Genomic DNA, 18,195 nt, shown 5'->3' with positions numbered 1-18,195 from the left:
TAGTTAATCAGGAGAAAGGTCAAAAGTTTGGACACCTTACTGTTAGTTTTATTTTTTGCTTACTTCGCCATATCTCGGAAACTTTTTAAACGAATTGAAAAATTTTTGCACACAATTATAAAATTCGTTTATCCAATATAATTCTATGCATGCAAATATTTATTATTTTTTTATTTAATAATTGTCGAAAATATTTTGAAGTGTAAAGTATAAATTTTTTTACATCATTTTAAAAGATGTAATTTCATTTGGAAAAATACAGAATTTGCCGATTTCGCCGAAATTTTGTATTTTGCCAAAAAGAATTACATTTTTTTAAAATGATGTAAAAATTGTAAACTTTACAATTCAAAAATTTTTTAATTATTTTTTAATAAAGAAATAAATATTTATTAAAAGCTATTTTTGCATGGATTTATATTTGGATAAACGAATTTTAGAAATGTGTGCAAAAATTTTATAATTCACTTAAAAAGTTCTCGAGATACGGGGAAATATGCAAAATATAAAATTAGCATTAAGGAGCTCAAACAAAAATCTGAATCCGTTGGAAAAAAAAGATATGTTTATTCATAGAAAGTACGTTTTTGTGCCTGATTTCCTAACTTCAAATATCGTCTGCACTGACGATATTTTAAGTTAGGAACGATATTTTAAGTTAGCATATGGAAGTTGCTGTTGCTTCGAATGTCACTTGCCATTACCAGCAATCCTGATCAGTGAAACCAAGCGAATTTAAGGCAGAGGGTACGTTTCTTGTTTTTCAGTGGGGCCATCCATGGCCAAGAATACGACGTTAGCCACACACACGTCATAGCCCGTTTATAGGGCGGACCTATTCATGCATCCACAGATCGCAATTTTGAGCGGAATCAGAGAAGGATAAATCTCTAATTCAGTACCCCCAGAAGTATTTTTATGGAACATGGAGGACTTAGTTATATATAAAAAAAAAAATCAGTTGGTGTAACAATCTTTGAACAGCCTACAAAAGTTTTGGGTTTATGACCACCAATTTTCAACTCCGTAGCCTTGTAATTTTGAACCCAATCAAGAAGACAAGGAAACTCCAGGTATTGGGAGAAAGTTGCCTTCGCGGAGGACTTTTTGATGGAACTAACCTAACCTGTATTTGCGTTACATGGATAGGAAAACTGACGGCTAAGGGACTCTAACCCATTATCAGTGCGGAATTCGTAACGGCCAGATATCGCTGGGATTTGAACCAGGTTCACCTCTTTGAAAGGCAAACTCTCTAACCCCACGGCTCTAGCCGACTGATTTAACGTGCACCAGTAACCATTTACAACACGGAAAGTCTTCGTCCGGTGGGGATAGAACTCACAACCTCTTAGACATGGGCTAAACGCCCTACCACCCCGTCAGACCATTTAGATTGAGTCCTAGAACGAGAAAATCCGATCAGTAGATCAAAAGATATTCAGGGTGATCCGTTTTTTGTTTTGCGCACTGTACATCGGTATTTTATTTTTCGATTTATTATAAGTTCAAGGGAGTTGATCCCACAAACTGAACACCATGTGTTTAGTACTCATTTTCTGTTTTTTCTTTCAGCGAACAAGGTGAAACGTTGGCTGGAGAAGTTGAAAAATTATCTGCGAATGTTTGAAGAGGCTAATTTTCAGTTAACAGACGAAATAAATAATCTCTGCGATGTAAGGAACCAAATGAATGTTATTCTTTCATCTGAAGAAAAGGTAAAAATTATTTATTTCGCAGTCGTAAAATCAAATCTAAAGTTTAGATTTGCAACGGAAATGAACACTTGAAAAGCCAATATTTTGTATACACATCATGCTCATCCAGCATTAGTTTTACGTCAAAAATACACATATATTTAACCTTTAAATTTTGTAACCTCAATTTTTACATCATTTGGATATTACATCATAACAAATTTTTATCTAAGTAATTTTAAATGACAAAATATGAAATTTGAACAAAAATTGGTTTTATTAAAAAATAATAATTCATATCAATTTCGTCAAATTTTGCCATTCAAAATTACACAATTTAAAATGATATAAAAATTTGTATATTTCAAAATTAAATTTTTTCAACCGTTTTTTATTTTTCGCAACCTTTAGATGAAGTAGTTTTATAACAGTGTGCAAAAAATCTTTAATTCTCTTTGGTAAAAAAGTGAACTTAACACTAAGGGGTCCAAACTTCAACTGCTCTGCAGACTAAACTTTTTCGAAAGAATCCAAGAAAGGCATGTTTATTCATAAAGTTTACATTTTAATATTTGAAGTCAACCCTTCAATTATTAAGATTGGCATTTAGTATGTGAAAATCGGTAAATTAGAACAAATGTATTCATAATTTTTTTAAAAATATTTTTTTAATAATAAATCCATCTGTTTGATCTATATAACTAGCATGAGTCGCGATGGCTCAGGGAATAGAGTGTTCGCTTTCCAATGAGGTGAACTGGGTTCGAATCCCAGAGATGGCTTGGCAATACGAATTCCGAATTCGCATTGAATTCCGCACCGACCACAGTACTGAAGCAAAATATCCTGAGTGGTAGACAGATCATGGGTTCGAGTCCCCTTGCCGTTAGGCTAACCGTGGGAGGTTCTCATGGTCTTCCTCTCCATGCAACGTAAATGCGGGTCAGTTCCATCAAAAAGTCCTCCACGAAAGCAAATATCTCCTAATACTTGATCCAGAAGTTCCCTTGTCTTCTGGATTGGGTTTAAAATTATAAAGTTACGGAGTTGAACTTTAGAAGTCGTAAACTCAAAAATTGGGTCGGCTGTTCAACGACGGTAATAATATTATAATATATAACTAGTATAACTTAATGATATTAGCATAGTTCAAAAAGGAGTGTAATTTTTAATGAATACACTTTTACAAAGCATATAGTATCAAACAACACCTTTAGTAAGAAAACTCAATTGTATTTAGGTATAGAATGGATATTATTAGAACATATAGATATTATTAGTAGATATTAGAAACACTAGTTTTACTTCTTATAAATATATATTTTTTCACAATGACAAAAGCTATGACTTATGATATAGAAGATAGAAAATAATTCTATTATTTTGTTTTCCTTAGGTTGAAAACTCAGAATCAATTCTTTACGATCTCTCTGAGTATATTCGATTGAATTTCCTAATGCAGAAAAAATTAGAGAAATCCATTCATTTTAATCGTCAGCTCATTGATGTCTTCCAAAGGAATATTTCTTGTGAGTAGAACTTTATTTTAAATACTCTAATAAATTAACTTATAAGGGATTTCATTAAAATCAAGTGAAAGATGAATATCTCGTTCCATGCAACACAAAAACATTCCATTTATACTTTTGACATTCTAAAAACAAAAAATACAACTTGCGCATGGTATCAAATATTTCTGAGATGTAATCTTGGAAGGAAACGTTTGTTTGATAGTTTCAAATATTTAAATGAAATTTTTGATACGTTTTGTAGAAAAGCAAACAAGTTTGATATGAAAATGCTTCTAAGATTTTTTTTTTAATGCTTTAAAACGTAATCAAGTGACATTTATGTTAATACTGCATGAAGATACATGAATTAAAACCAGAAATGAAATAATTAACTTTCGCCAAATAAACTATTCGCAGCGCTGATCAGTTTAATAGCTTGAGAAAAAATTGTAGACAGAAAATGAATTCATAAGAACTATTTTAATATATAATACTACTATGTAATTTATACTATTTTAAATTACCTTCAGTTACCTTATTAAAAGTTAAGAACAAGAAGCAGAGAAATGAATTATATACATAGCATAACTTTTAAACAGATAGTCTGATAGACCTCTAAATATTATGTAAGTTTGTGACGGTTTATAACAAAAAGAATCTCTGATAAAATTAACCATTTGATAACTAAATAAACAAAATAACATCAAATTTACTCAATTAACTTCTAAAAAGTATTTAAAAGCAAAAAAAATAGAGAGAAAAAATGCTTTAAGCATGTTTTTAACAATGTTCCTTTTTTTGGAGAGTTTTTTTACTGATGGTACTCACTATCACTACATCTTTGTTCAGAACAAAATACGATTTAGAGGTTTTAACTTTAATAAAGCATACTATGACGAGATATTCTACGTATTCCCCTGGAATAGTTTATGAAATGTGTCACGAATAGCTCAATTCACTCAATCAAGACATTTTTTGCAAAATTGTTTCCAGCTTTGTCCAATTCTATTGGCTCATTAAATTTTCCCTTTGTATTCGACTTAATTATTGCGCTTATTAGTTTTTTTACACGAACTTGGCTCTGGAATTTAGTTTTTCACTTCATCTGCTCTAATATTACCAAGAGTAACAATATTCTACAAACATGCTCTCTGCATCAAAAATCTACTTTCTCCAAATCTGAATCAGAAAATGTTTCTAACAGGGGTATTGTTTGTTGTTATCATTTCTTAGGCATGGTGCTTAAAAAAGCATAAACGAACTTTCTTCAAGTCATTCAATAACAACAAATTTATCATGGAAACAATAGTATTAATCACAAGAACCACAAGCATAAACAAATTTTCTTTAAGTCATTCTGTAACAATAAATTTATTATGGAAATAAAAGACATTAACATTTTTAAAAAATTTGCCTTTAAAATTTAAAAAAAAATTTTGAATTTGATGCCTTATCCCCTTAAAAGTTTGTAATTATTGCAATTGGAAAATTCCCAGGTAAACAGTTAAAAGTATCTAAACTTAACTATCAGTACTAGCTAATTATATTACTTTTATTTATAGGTCAAAAGAAGCCAATTCTAGAAAATGGGCTAGTTGTTAAACAAACACCAACAAAACATCCAGTGAGACATTCAAGGCGACATTCAAACAAAAGAAATCCATCCCCTCCATATACAGAAGACATAGATGCTGTGGCTCTGCGTAAAACTTACGAAGATCCAGACATTCATTCCCAGTTAGTTGGTTACCACGCTACCCTTATGTCTTGTCAGGACATGATCAAAGATCTTCATGCACAGTTGAAAGACAGACACTGCAGCGAGATCATGAACAAGCACGAATTGAACAGAACAGTGTACGGCTATTTGGAAGACATTGACCACTGCATTGACGACTTGTGTAAAAAGATGGAAACAAGCACTGGGGAAAGTCCCAGTCAAAGTTACAGTTTCAAATCAACGTTTAGTAATAATGTAGCTGGTAACGAAACACCGGAAGACCACGTTTATGAGAATCAAGAAGTGTATGCAAACCCTCTGATGGACAAGCTAAAAGAAAATGAAGACAGACTGCTCAGGTTCGAGGTGCTATTGAATGACAAGGAACAACAGCTCAAACTGTCGGCTGAAAATGCTTTGCAGTTAGAGGAACAGCTTAGTGGTATTAAACAATCATTGTACGAGATTCAGATGGAAAATCTGGAACTAAAGGAGTGTTTGGAATTAAGTGAGAACAAGCAATTAGAGATGGAGGACTCCTCGAATCAAATGCTCAGAGAATTGCAAATGACAATGCAGAGGTTAGCCGACTTGGAGGAGAGATTCAGGTGCTTGAATGATCAGCAACTCATTCAGAAGAATGCAGAGAAAACTTTATATCCTGTTCCATATAATTATCACAATGGTGATGTATGGGAGGACAGTAACACTTCAAACATTCCAACACATGAAAGACCCACCCCCACATACACGAGAGATTGGGAGAGTGAGGACTATTGACGATAATCTGGAAACGTGCTTAACAGGTGTTTTAATTTATGGTTAGTTTGAGCTTAAAAATTTGACATATATTATTTTAACACACCATTATTTGATAAAAAAAAAAAAATATGAATATTACACAGGTTGGTAAAAATAGACAAATGTTTTAGCAGAAATGATGCCTCATACAATCCAAGTAGGAATAAATAAAATTACACATGGTTAAAAATAGTTTTGTAAAGTTAATATTTCAGGAGAACACTCCTTTTAAATTGAAATTTTACCATTTATCTTCTAAATTGAGTCCTTAATATTTTATCAATTATCTTTGATCAGAATATTTCCCTGTAGTTATTAAGGGGAAAAAAACATTCTTTGCATTTTAAAATAAGTTCTTTCTTTTTTCTTTTGGAAAATTTGAAAATAAGAATCTCCCAAGAAGCAATAGATCTGTGAAATTTTTATTCAAACCTTATTTTTTTTAAAAATATGTTTAAAATCTACACATATGACAGAAAAGTTTTGATATTTTAGATAAGATATAAGAAGAAAAAAATTAAATTCTTGACAGTAAGAAGAAAAATTGGTTGCAAATATTCAAAAGGAGACATTTGAAAACAGGAATAAAAATACTTTCAAAGAATATGATGTCTAGGGACCTGTGGACTACATAGAAGTTGTAATATTTTTCAAAAAAATACCCTATTTCTGAACAATTTGAAAATATGGCTTATCATTATATTGCATAAAGATCTTCAATTAATTAATGAAGTAATCTTTAGACAATGTATAAAACATCTCATTCAGGTTAGAAGAAATACAACTATAAGACCAAACCAAATAAGATTGATTCAATCTGAGTTAAAATTGAAATATTATATTTTAATTATAAAAAAATATAATTCCATTGATTGAACAATGTAGAAAAAGATGGTGTTAGTCATGCAAAATAATAAAAATTTCAGTTTGCCCAAGCTATCAGTTCTTGCTAAACATTGCTCTTTAACTTTACCAACCAGTGTAACATATTTTAAAATACCAAGAGGATTTTTTTTTAATAAAAAGGAAACCAATCACAATAAATATATATCTATCCATTTTTGTAGAGATGTAATTTTTCTGGTAAAGAGAGTACGCAGTATTTTTTAAATCGAAAGTTAATAGAGTGCTTGATAATTGCTATGGCATCCAATTTCAGCAACAGAAGGGTACACGTGTCAATATATTTTTTAATTAATTCACTCATAAATCCATTTGCATGAAGTGTATTATATCTACTATACATGTTACTCTTCAATGTTGAAAAACTCAAAAATAAAGAAACCTTCCAGTAGTTAGCACTGCCACAAGAAAAAAAGGTTTAGATATACAACTCTTTATTCCCAGTATTTTGCAAACGGTGAGATGGGAAGAGGTAATTTAATGTGCTTTTAGAAACATAGAAAGATTGCTTTTTTATATGATATTGTTAACAGCTATAACATTTAAATGACAGAAACATTTATAGTAATATTTTTTGACAAGAAACAAAATCAATCATGGTATTAATGATTTTTTTTCTTCTTTTTTATTAATTATGGATACAGGGATGTCAACTTCTAATGACGTTTTTCAACACTCACGGAAATATTTTTCTGTAATAGCCAAGATAATTTTTTGCAGTTACATTGAAATGCAAAATAAATAATTCTAAATATAATTTTCTATGAATAATAGTTCCCAGTTAATTTCAGAATAAAAAAAAAGTCTCCGACTTTTCAAGAAGGTATTGTAGGAAACTACAATGTAAATCCAGATCATATCTTACTCATACCATGTAATTTTTTATTAATAATATCAAATATTATATTATGTGAGCAAAGAAAATATCGTTGAATGAGGATGGAAACATTCATTAAAATGTGGAAGTTTTATAACAAATAATTGTAAAATTATTTGTTGTAAATTATAAATAATTTAAATCTAATCTCAATAACTGATTACGGCTACTGACAATTCTAAGACGGGTTATTTTCCAAGTATGACGTAGGAATTTTCCAGGTTTCTGTAAAAAAATTCAATTTTCCCTCACTACTCCATGCTTTTAAGAGTCAAAATAAAATTCCCTGACAATTCCAGGTTTTCTCCGACCCGTGGGAGCCTTGTGAATTTACATTTCTTCCAAATTGTAATAAGTTCCAATTTTAATGACATTGACAGATTTTCTAAAAAGTTGTTTTGAAATTAATAACTAAATGGAGTTATTACTTTTTCATTGCAAATACAGAAATGCAAATTTTAACATTTAAATGAAATTTCACAAGATATATTTTTCCAACTGATAAAATAAGCTTTAACTATTTGAGATAAACAGATTATTGTGAAAGTTGTTTTAAAATAATATCCAAATAGAATAATACTTTTTCAATGTGCAATTGAAATGCACAAGTAATCATTTAAATGATAACATTATAAGTGAAATATTTCATTACAAATTGATAAAATAAGCTTCAGTTAAGAGAAACTAAGTATCAAAAAGGTTGCTTGGAAATTAATTACTGAACAGAATAATATTTCACGACATGGAAGATATTTAAATGCAAAATAAATAACATAAATGATTCGGCATAAAGTTAATTTTTTTAAAATAAGCATTAAGTTTATCGAGATAAACATGGCATCTCAAAGGTTGCTTTGATATTAAGAAGCAAACAGAATAGTACTTAAATAATGATATTGAAATTTAAAATCTATTTAAATGATGTTTCATAAGTTACATAATACAAATAATAAATTAAATATAAATAATATAGATAAACAGGGTGTTGGAGAGGTTGCTTTGAGATTTATCATCAAACAAAAAAAGTTCCTTTCAACAATAGAAAAAATAAATTAAACTTATCTTTTCCTGATAGAAATTAAAATTCTATAGTAGTTGGCATCCTAGGTGGATATTGCAATAGTATCATTATACATCACTTAAGATGTAATTTTTATTTATTGTGAATATAAATTTGGGATAGTAATTACGGAAAAAAAAACATCCATAAATTTAAATAAAAATAGAATAGAAAAGAGTCACCAAAAGAATTTTCAGTTTGAGGCATTTGATTTTAAAAATTGCTCAATCGATTTTTAGATGTTTTATAGGAAAAAAATTATGGAGCATACAGTATACAGGAGGACTTTATTATATTGTACATTACTTAGCAGTTAGATTAAAAGTAAACAATGAAACAAGTCAAGCAAAAATTCAAAGAGTTATTTAATTAAAACTGTTGGACACCAATTTAAACGGAAAAAAATAATAATATTGAGCTAGTTTTGACTCCTTTATGTTTGTATAAAAAAAAAGCCAACTTTCTATTTCTATTCAATAGAATAGAAAAGAGTCACCAAAAGAATTTTCAGTTTGAGGCATTTGATTTTAAAAATTGCTCAATCGATTTTTAGATGTTTTATAGGAAAAAAATTATGGAGCATAGAGTATACAGGAGGACATTATTATATTTTGCATTAGTTAGCAGTTAGATTAAAGGTAAACAATGAAACAAGTCAAGCAAAAATTCAAAGAGTTATTTAATTAAAACTGTTGGACACCAATTTAAACGGAAAAAAATAATATTGAGCTAGTTTTGACTCCTTTATGTTTGTATAAAAATAAAAGCCAAATTTCTATTCCTTCAAAAGAGAATAAACAATTATTCTTACTCTTTAAGGTTATTCTTACTCTCAAGAAAAGAAAAAAAATTCTGAGCATTAAATCATTTTCTAAAACAGTTAATAGCATAATGCTATTTTTTATTTTATTTATTTATTTTTACTTAGGCCTGTAGAAAATGAAATGCGTAAGTGCATGTAGAACAAATGATATGAATATTGGCATGCATTTAAGGAAAATAGTAGAGGGGACCATTAAAACTCCAAGAACAAAAATTAAGCCAATATTCATTGAAATTTGAACTTATTGCCATAGTGTCATTTAGAGCAGATTATTAAAGCATGAAAATAAGTTTTCTATTTCAAATATTAATCTAAAAGTATTGATAAAAAACTCTAAAACAAAATTTAGGATTTTACACAATCTTTGCATCTAACTATGATTGCTTACAATTTGGGACAAGATACTAAATTTGAATTTTCTTGTTTTATTAAATATGATTACTTTTGTAACGAAAAATATAGTATTTTTTACAATGAAAACTATCAGTATTAGATTCCTAATGTAAAAATCATTCTCGAATTTCAACTTAATTTATCAGTTCTCAACCAAAGTTTGTAAGTAAAGTTTGTTTGTAATTGCAGAAGGTTTGAACCTATGGCTGTATATTCCAGAATATTAAATTGGTATGCAGCAATAAGAGTAATCTAGTATCATTTTTCACAATTGTTTTATAATTTGACTTTCCCTATACAAGAGGAAAATTTTAAATAATTTTAATTACTAATTTCAAACTAAGTTTTTATTGTAAAATCCTGTTTTATATTTCATATTTACATCACTTTACACTGAAAAAATTACATTAAAAAATTATAAATTTCCTTAAAGCAAAACAATAATGAGAAAATAAAAAAGAATTTATGCTAATTCTGCCAACAAACTTCTCCTGCCTTTTTTAAATACTTTTTCAATAACCAACCATTATAGTCCATTTTTTAACTAAATAAATTTATAAAGCGAAATTGCAGTTGATGTACACTTAGCAAATAAAATGACTGAACTTAAACTTGGTTTAAATAACTCTTATACAGTAAACTCTGTCTAAGACGGACACTGTGCAAAACAAATTCTTAATCCGGGAAAATAATGGAATAAAAACGGTCCTGACTAATCCCCAAAGGGCGAAATCTAAATTTGATATAGAAGTTTTGAAATTTAATCACTGACAGAAACGTTTCTCCGATTTGTGCCATAATCTTTATTTTACATGAATGTTTATTTATTTAAAACACTGATGATGCAAACTGTGCTGATCAATCGAATATTTGGGTAAGTGCATTTATTCAACAATACAATTGTAATGAATAGGAAGACAAGTAAAACAGAAATCCAATGATATTCTACACTTAGTTGATGGGAACAAAAAAAGTTAACTATACACTTAAAAAGATGTTAAGTGGCTTGAAATGACAAAAAATTGTTCATAATATACATATTACAATGTCTAACTGTTAAACTCAGTGCAACAATAAGATGTGTTGAAAACACATTGATTATGAGCTTATTCTCCGAAATGGAAACATTACTTATACCTTATATAAATTGGAATTAAATTGTTTAATTTAATAATAAGAAAGATTAAAATTATTCTTTTTTATAGTTTCTATTTTACAGTTTATTTTCAAGTTTTATAAATAGTTATTATTTTAGAGTGATAAGCATCCTAATCTTTATATTTCGTAAAAATGTATTTGCTTAAAACAGATAACTGTCTAAAATAGAATTTTTTTTTTTTTTTGTACTCATTGATTCCGTCTTAAAGAGAGTTTACTGTATTTTAAAGTTACACGATTGACAGAAAACAGCTTAATGGAATTTCAGCGATATACTGTGGTATTTTTCTCAATTCCATGAAATGTAGGAATTTTATACCCTGCTGGATAATTTTTATATGAAAAGAAAATAACGTAAGTTTCTTAAGCATATTTTAGAGGAAATATTCACTACACCAAGTTGATTTAAATGAACACATAAATATCTTGCATGTTTTATGCACTATTTTTAGGTGTTCTAATAGTAAATTTCCTCCTCGAATGTAACAAAATATTCGAACATTTTAAAGTTTAACTAATAAAATAGTGATGGGTGAAAAGAATATAAAAGGATAGGGGTCCATTCATAAGTCTTAGTTTTTTTCAAACATCAATTATATGAATCAAATTAATAATTAATTTGATTAGTTTTAATAATTTCATAAATTTTACAAACAAGTCTTAAGAATCGAACAAACAAAATATTTAATTAGTTTAAAAAATAGTTAGCAGATAATTAAACATCTGTAAACAAATAGAAATTCTTTTCGTATGAAAAATAGATTATACTAATGCTAAAATTTATGTAAAGTAATGATCAATAGCTATGTAGAATTTTTATTTTTCAAAAAGCTAGACAATAGCAATTTCAAACATATTAGGTTTAGTTCATAATATTTTTAAATTTAACATTATCAGTTTGCTATTTAAGAGAAAACATTTTAAATAAAACTTAGAGACATACAAAATTAACTGAACTTGAAATGTTCTAAGTTATAATAACTAACATTTCAGAAATAAAATTGTTTCAAAATATATGATGAATATCATATTTATCAGTGCAATTAATTTTTTTAAACTATTTTGAACTAAATAGAGTTCAAAGAAGTGAATCTCCATACTGTAACAAATACTTAATTCTTCAGAATTTATTATGCTAATAACATTTTGAATAACAAAATACAGGGTATCTGCTACATTTTAGATTTTCAAATTCATGACTAATTCCAAGAATTTTTCATGACTTAACGAAGTTGCTATTTTCTCCAACAAAATCACAACAATAAATTTAAAAAAGCATTATAATAACATTATTCAAAATAGGTATAACCAAAACTCTTCATCTTCATATTTATAGATTTTAAACTTAAAAAACAGAGTAAGGAAAGAGTTGAAACAATAAAATAGCTGAAAAAAATACTAAAGCAAAAAAATTTTTTTATGAGAATTATATTCTAAAGATACTTTTCTTGTTCATCAGAAAGGAAAGAAATACTCCTGATTTTTCTGTTTATTTCGGAATAAAAAAATTTGCCAATAACTGGTTTGCTTCAACTAGAATTTTAAATTGATAAAATTAAAAAAAAAAAATAATAATAAAAATTCTTAAATTACAGAAGAGAGTTTAAAGGATAATTCGCTCTAGAAATGATATTTTTCCTTTCATTTTTGAAAGAACACCATAATTTGTAAAGAACATAATAAAATCATTTTATATTCAAATAAAATATGACTGAGTGGTGATTTTGTTAGAAATTCAGATATTTGGAACAGGATGAAATTGGGGGGAGGGAGATTCCATCTTAAAAATGAGATTTTTCGGAGACCTAAATCCATGACTTTCCATGATTTTTTTTGAAAAATAGTAAAAATCATGACATTTCATGACAAATTTTGTTCAATACCAAAATTCATGACTTTCCATGATTTTTCATGACTTTCCAGGTGCGCGGATACCCTGAAAATATTATTACCCTAATAAATACAGGAATAATTTTTCAAAGTAATAAACTTTTATGGCAAATTAGGAACAAACAATGAAATTGACAAATGTAGGCGTTTATAGTTAATTTTATTACAGAAATAACCATATAAAAAATATGAGGTGAATAATATGAAACACACTTTATCATTGCATTTAATCTGCATTTAGTGTTTATGTTCTGAATTTCAAGGAACAAAATGTTTTCTGTAAGTTTCTTGTTTGACCTCAAAATCTTGAGAAATATTTATTTTATACATGTAAGAAGGGATAAAGAGTTTCAACTAGTTATTTATTTGTAATGTTATATAATGTGTAAAATATTTATTTTCTTGTAATTTGAGTTGTATTTTTGTGCTCATTTCTAAATGGACCAATAATGGTTATGCACACTGGATTGTATTTGATACTGGTTTTAAATAAAATGTAAATAAAACACTACTGTTTTTTTTATTTAGAAATGTAACAATGTCAATACAGCCTAAATAACATCAATATCAAACCAATTCAAGACCTTTGGTGGAACAAGTTAACATTTTTTCAATTTGTAAAAATCATCTTTAGAATATATAGGAATATTGGTATTCTATTAACAATTTTTTTATTTAAAGTTTACTGTAATTGCAAACTTACTCTACTGAAATTGTAAATTTTCAACTTCATAAAAAATTATTTCCGTATTTAACACAAAATGTCCTATAATCCAAAATCCTCAACCCCTTCCTTCTTGCTCCCGTGAAAATGACTGAGTGCGATTTCGCCCGCTATTTCTCGTTCCTGTGATATTGACAGGCTGGAGTGTTCGGTAGTAACACGCCAATAAGAATAAAACTAATTCATTTCTTTTGCCCGGAAAACATTTTATTTCTCATTTTACACACCTGATGGCAGTACCAGGACATTTTTAAGTTCATTGCAGATAGTTTATTTTAAACTAATTGCAGCACTAAGCAAATACGTAATACAAATACAAAAGCCAAAAAAATAGGCACTTTTATCACCGTTTTCTTGAAAATTAACTGATCGTTAAGGGGCTAATTCTTCAAAATGCTACTCAACATGTTCTCTCATTAAATTCTTAAAATTCAATATTGTATAGAAATTTTTTAAATAGTGTTTTTTTTAGTATTAGTATCAATTGATTACAGAGCTTAGTGAGGAAACGTATTAAATTAAGGTTTTAGAAATTCGTGAAAATCTGCTTGAGAATCTACAAAAAATCATTACAAAATTTCTTTTTTAATTGCAAATTGTCTTAGTTAAAAACATATTTTTCTAAAGTAATATCCTACCATAACACTTTTATAAATACAGTAACTTGAGAGTCATTAAAATGTTACACATAATCTTCAACTAACCTCATCAATTCATTACATTTGTTTCTTAAAAAAATTAATTCCGAATTTTTAAATTATTTATGCAGATTTAATATGTTATTTCACTGAACTCTTTAATTTATTATGTTTTAGAGCAGTTCATTAAGATATTTTAAACAGTATGATAAAGGAGAAAAACAAAATAATGAATTAATATCTTCTCGTAACTTGATCATTAAAAGCTTGTCAATAATGATGTAAGTTACATTTTATTCTTAAAATAGTTATATCTTCTAATACCAATTATAAATACAGAAATTTCTGATTGCAAATATCACATGGAACAAAATTATTTTTTTGTAAATTTAATATTAACTTACATACAAAAAAGAATTTTGTGAATATTTTTTTTGAAACATTAATATTAAATTGTAATATATCTAATAAAAACTACATTACTGCACTTTAAATATTTAGGTTATCTTATAACAGTGATGAACAAGAGTATAAATTTGCTCCTTCTAATAAACAGAATTTTTTTCAGATAATTGTACTGTTTTCATTAAATTAAAACATTATAAGTTCAAAAAAATAAGTCAAATAAAATGAGTCTTTATTAGCAGAAATTTTTCTAAAAACACTGTAACAGTGCAGAGCAATATGGAATAGAATATATGATAAAAACATCAAAAAAGTATGTTTTGCTTAGTTTATACTTTCTTACGATGTTGCATAGAATAAAATATATTTAGGCAGAAAATAATCATTATTGATAGATTTAATTGTAAATATTTGATATAGAGCTTAGTTGTTTTATTTTAAAAAAATTAACTACTCTATTTAACAAAATCTATTTAATATGTAAAGATAAGTAATATTTAATCCCCATGAATTAAGTTTCTAGTACAGAACAAAACATATGGACAAGAGCCTACTATGGTTTTCTGCTGATAAATATTTCAAATAGTGTTTATACTCAATTTAAAAATGACCTTATGAAATGTCACCAAAACTTTAGTTGACATTTTTGTTCAACAGGGAAATATTCCATCAGAAACTATTTCTTTCTGTTTAAGCCGAGAAACTTACTTATTAATAAAAAAAAATCCCAAATCATACATTTTGTAAGCAACAAAATTAAGCAAATTTAAATTAGGGAGAGGTTTAACATATGGACTTTCTAACACACAAGCATAAAAGTTAAAAATAAGAGCAATACATACAGGGTTCATACTGAAAAAGAAAAAATTCTCTGACTATTCCAGGTAGATTTATGTAAAATTAAAAGATTTTATATTTAATAAAAAAATCAATGAAATAAAAATGTAAATTAGAATTATAAATAAAATCGCTACTCTAAGTAAACATTTATAAGGTAATTTTATTTTCAAAAAAAAAAAATCAGGTGAGTTCAATGATATCAACTCTGATTAGAAATAATAAATTGTCAGAACAATGAATTCGACTGAAAAGAAAAATAAGACTAAAGGAATTAACTAGGAAATATTTTTTTAAAAGCAATATTTTACAAATAACTATGAAGTTGATGCAAAAAAAAATTAATAATAATACAATTAATCTATGTATAATCAAAGCTAAAATCTATTTAATCAATTTAAAAGCATTTTTTTGAAAATAATAACACAATTAACAATTAAAACCTAATATATTATAGATTAAAATACTATGTATAAGAAAAATAAGCAACAATAAAACTGTAAAACTTAATTGAGTAATACTTATTTAAAATAAGAGAGTTAAAAATAAATAAATAAAAATAATAAAAAAATTTATCACTAAATATCAAACCATCCTAAAAAGAAACTATACTGTATAGTTTATAGTATAAAATGCAGTTTTTGCACAAATATACCAATTTGGAGCAAAATGCGCAGCACTTGAAGCCCTGTGTACAAAAACAATACATATATCATTAAATAAAATAGAATTATTGACCAAAAAAAAACTATGTTTTAAGCAGACAATTAAAAAAAATAAAACTAATAAATAAACAATAAAAACATAATATTTTTAACCTTTATAAAATAAATAATAAAATTATCCAAAAAAAATAAAACAAAGCTGCATGAAAACAAAAAATTAAAGGATAACTTATTAATTAATAAAATTGAAGAACAATAATATTAACAATATTGAAGAACAATAATATAATAATCTGTATTTAATGGAAATTAGATCATATTACGATAAACATATAACTGATAATCATATAACTGACAAACGTTTTTTAGAAACAAAAGAAAAATAATTATAAAACATGTTAAGATTTTCTATTTAAAAAAAAAGGAACCATTAACAAGATGGATAAATAAATAAAATAAAAAAAATACAAATTATGATGGTAAAACCGAGAAATAAAAAAATTTATTTTAATCATAAATGCAAAATCAACACAGGAAGAAACTAACAAATAAGTTTATAGAAGATATGCATTTAAGTGAAATTAAGCCAAATTATGATTAACTAAATAACAACAAATATACAATAAACTAAAAATTTATTAAAATCACTAAACTATAGATTATAAAATAAAATTAATGAAGAAAAAAACACAATGTATTTCATACCTAATTATAAATTTAAAAAAAGAAAATGATAAAAACAAAAAAAAATTATTAATCAAATTAAATAAAAACACTTCAAAATTACCAAACAGAAATTATAGTTAAAGAAGCTATAGCATATCAAAACCCAGGACATGGTAGGAAATAATGAAATCAACTGAATGAGAAAAAAAAACCTTTGTCTGTAAATCCATGAACAAGAACTAATTTGAGTACAAAATTTATTGTGAACGAAAAAAAGCCCCGCAAAACGTAGAGGAATTAGAAAAGTATCACTAGTAAAAAGAGAAAGCTGCCATCTGCTTCATAAAAAAATGGTAATAAATAATTGTATGCTCTTACATTAATAAACAATCTTCTTTTATTTCTTTACGAAAGCAGACAATTTTTAGCCAAAACTGATGTGATTCCACATCAGGCAAAACTTGCAAATGATACTGCACCTCTGAAGAATTAGAATTCATTCAATTAAAAAATAATGTTTTTTTAATTTAATCAAGGATAACAAAAATTAAGAAACAAAATTGAACTTAAAAAAAAAAAAAAAAATTAACAAGTCACAGGGCAGAAGTTTCAAGTTCCTTAACTCAGACATCCAAATAACAACACTCCTGAAACGCTTAAGAATGATAGAAGAATCTTGAGGAAGCACCTAATATCGGTTGGTTTGGAACAAAAATTTGAGTTCGGTTTTGAAAATAGAAGGGTAAAATCCTGCAATTTGATAGAATGTCAAATTCGCTGATAATTTCTGGGTTTTTTTTTGGGGGGGGATTACATTTTCCCCTGACTTCTTTTTTTCCTTTTCAAATCTTGTTTTCCCTAACGATTGAGGTTTTCCCGATAATCCCAGTTAGTACAAACCCTGCATATAATACAAAAATCAGTAAATTTCAAAATCTTAACGAAAAACAAGTCATTAACACAAGAGTCATACTAATCATATATTTAATAGTGATAAAGAGCTCAAATTAATTTATACAGAAAGCTTAGTTTTTAAAAACAATTATCATCCTTATGAATAGTATTATTGAAGAAAGAAAAAACTCTCTAACTAAGAATATTTCATACACCTAATTATAATTATAATAAATTCAGACATGTTAAATATAGAATTTAACCATGTTTATTACAAGAACTTAAAGGTGAATATTATGCTTAACTACTTTGAACCTCATAAACTTTTTTTGCATCATTTTTCCAGGTATCGGGTGAAAATTTATTGTTCCTTGACTTTTTGTTTCTCAAAATGGAAAATTTCACGGGAACTCTGTAGCGAAATCTAAATAATTTAAGAGTAATAGGTAAACTCATCATAAGTATAGTTTAGGATGGAATATAACTGATGAACAATTTCATAATTTTTATTTAAAATTACCTAAAGTAAAAAA

General features: G+C 27.0%; 1 protein-coding gene across 4 annotated transcripts in view; it reads left to right on the top strand.

The window, feature by feature from the left end:
- LOC107451053 (uncharacterized) overlaps window positions 1-6,882 on the top strand; it is a 265,442-nt gene extending 258,560 nt beyond the window's left edge. For all 4 annotated transcript variants that reach the window (XM_087157487.1, XM_087157488.1, XM_087157486.1 and 1 more), the window contains 3 exons: window positions 1,576-1,718; window positions 3,094-3,226; window positions 4,771-6,882. In XM_087157487.1, coding sequence (XP_087013613.1) covers window positions 1,576-1,718; window positions 3,094-3,226; window positions 4,771-5,708 — 1,214 coding nt within the window. In that variant the 3' untranslated portion in view covers window positions 5,709-6,882. The remainder of the gene's footprint in view (window positions 1-1,575; window positions 1,719-3,093; window positions 3,227-4,770) is intronic.
- The last annotated feature ends 11,313 nt before the right edge of the window (window positions 6,883-18,195 follow it).

This window comes from Parasteatoda tepidariorum, chromosome 2 (assembly GCF_982258835.1).
Source record: "Parasteatoda tepidariorum strain Cologne lab strain chromosome 2, Ptep-v5.0, whole genome shotgun sequence".
NCBI lineage: Eukaryota > Metazoa > Arthropoda > Arachnida > Araneae > Theridiidae > Parasteatoda > Parasteatoda tepidariorum.
Note: the sequence above shows the minus strand (reverse complement) of the source record. Positions and strands in the feature narration are given on the sequence as shown.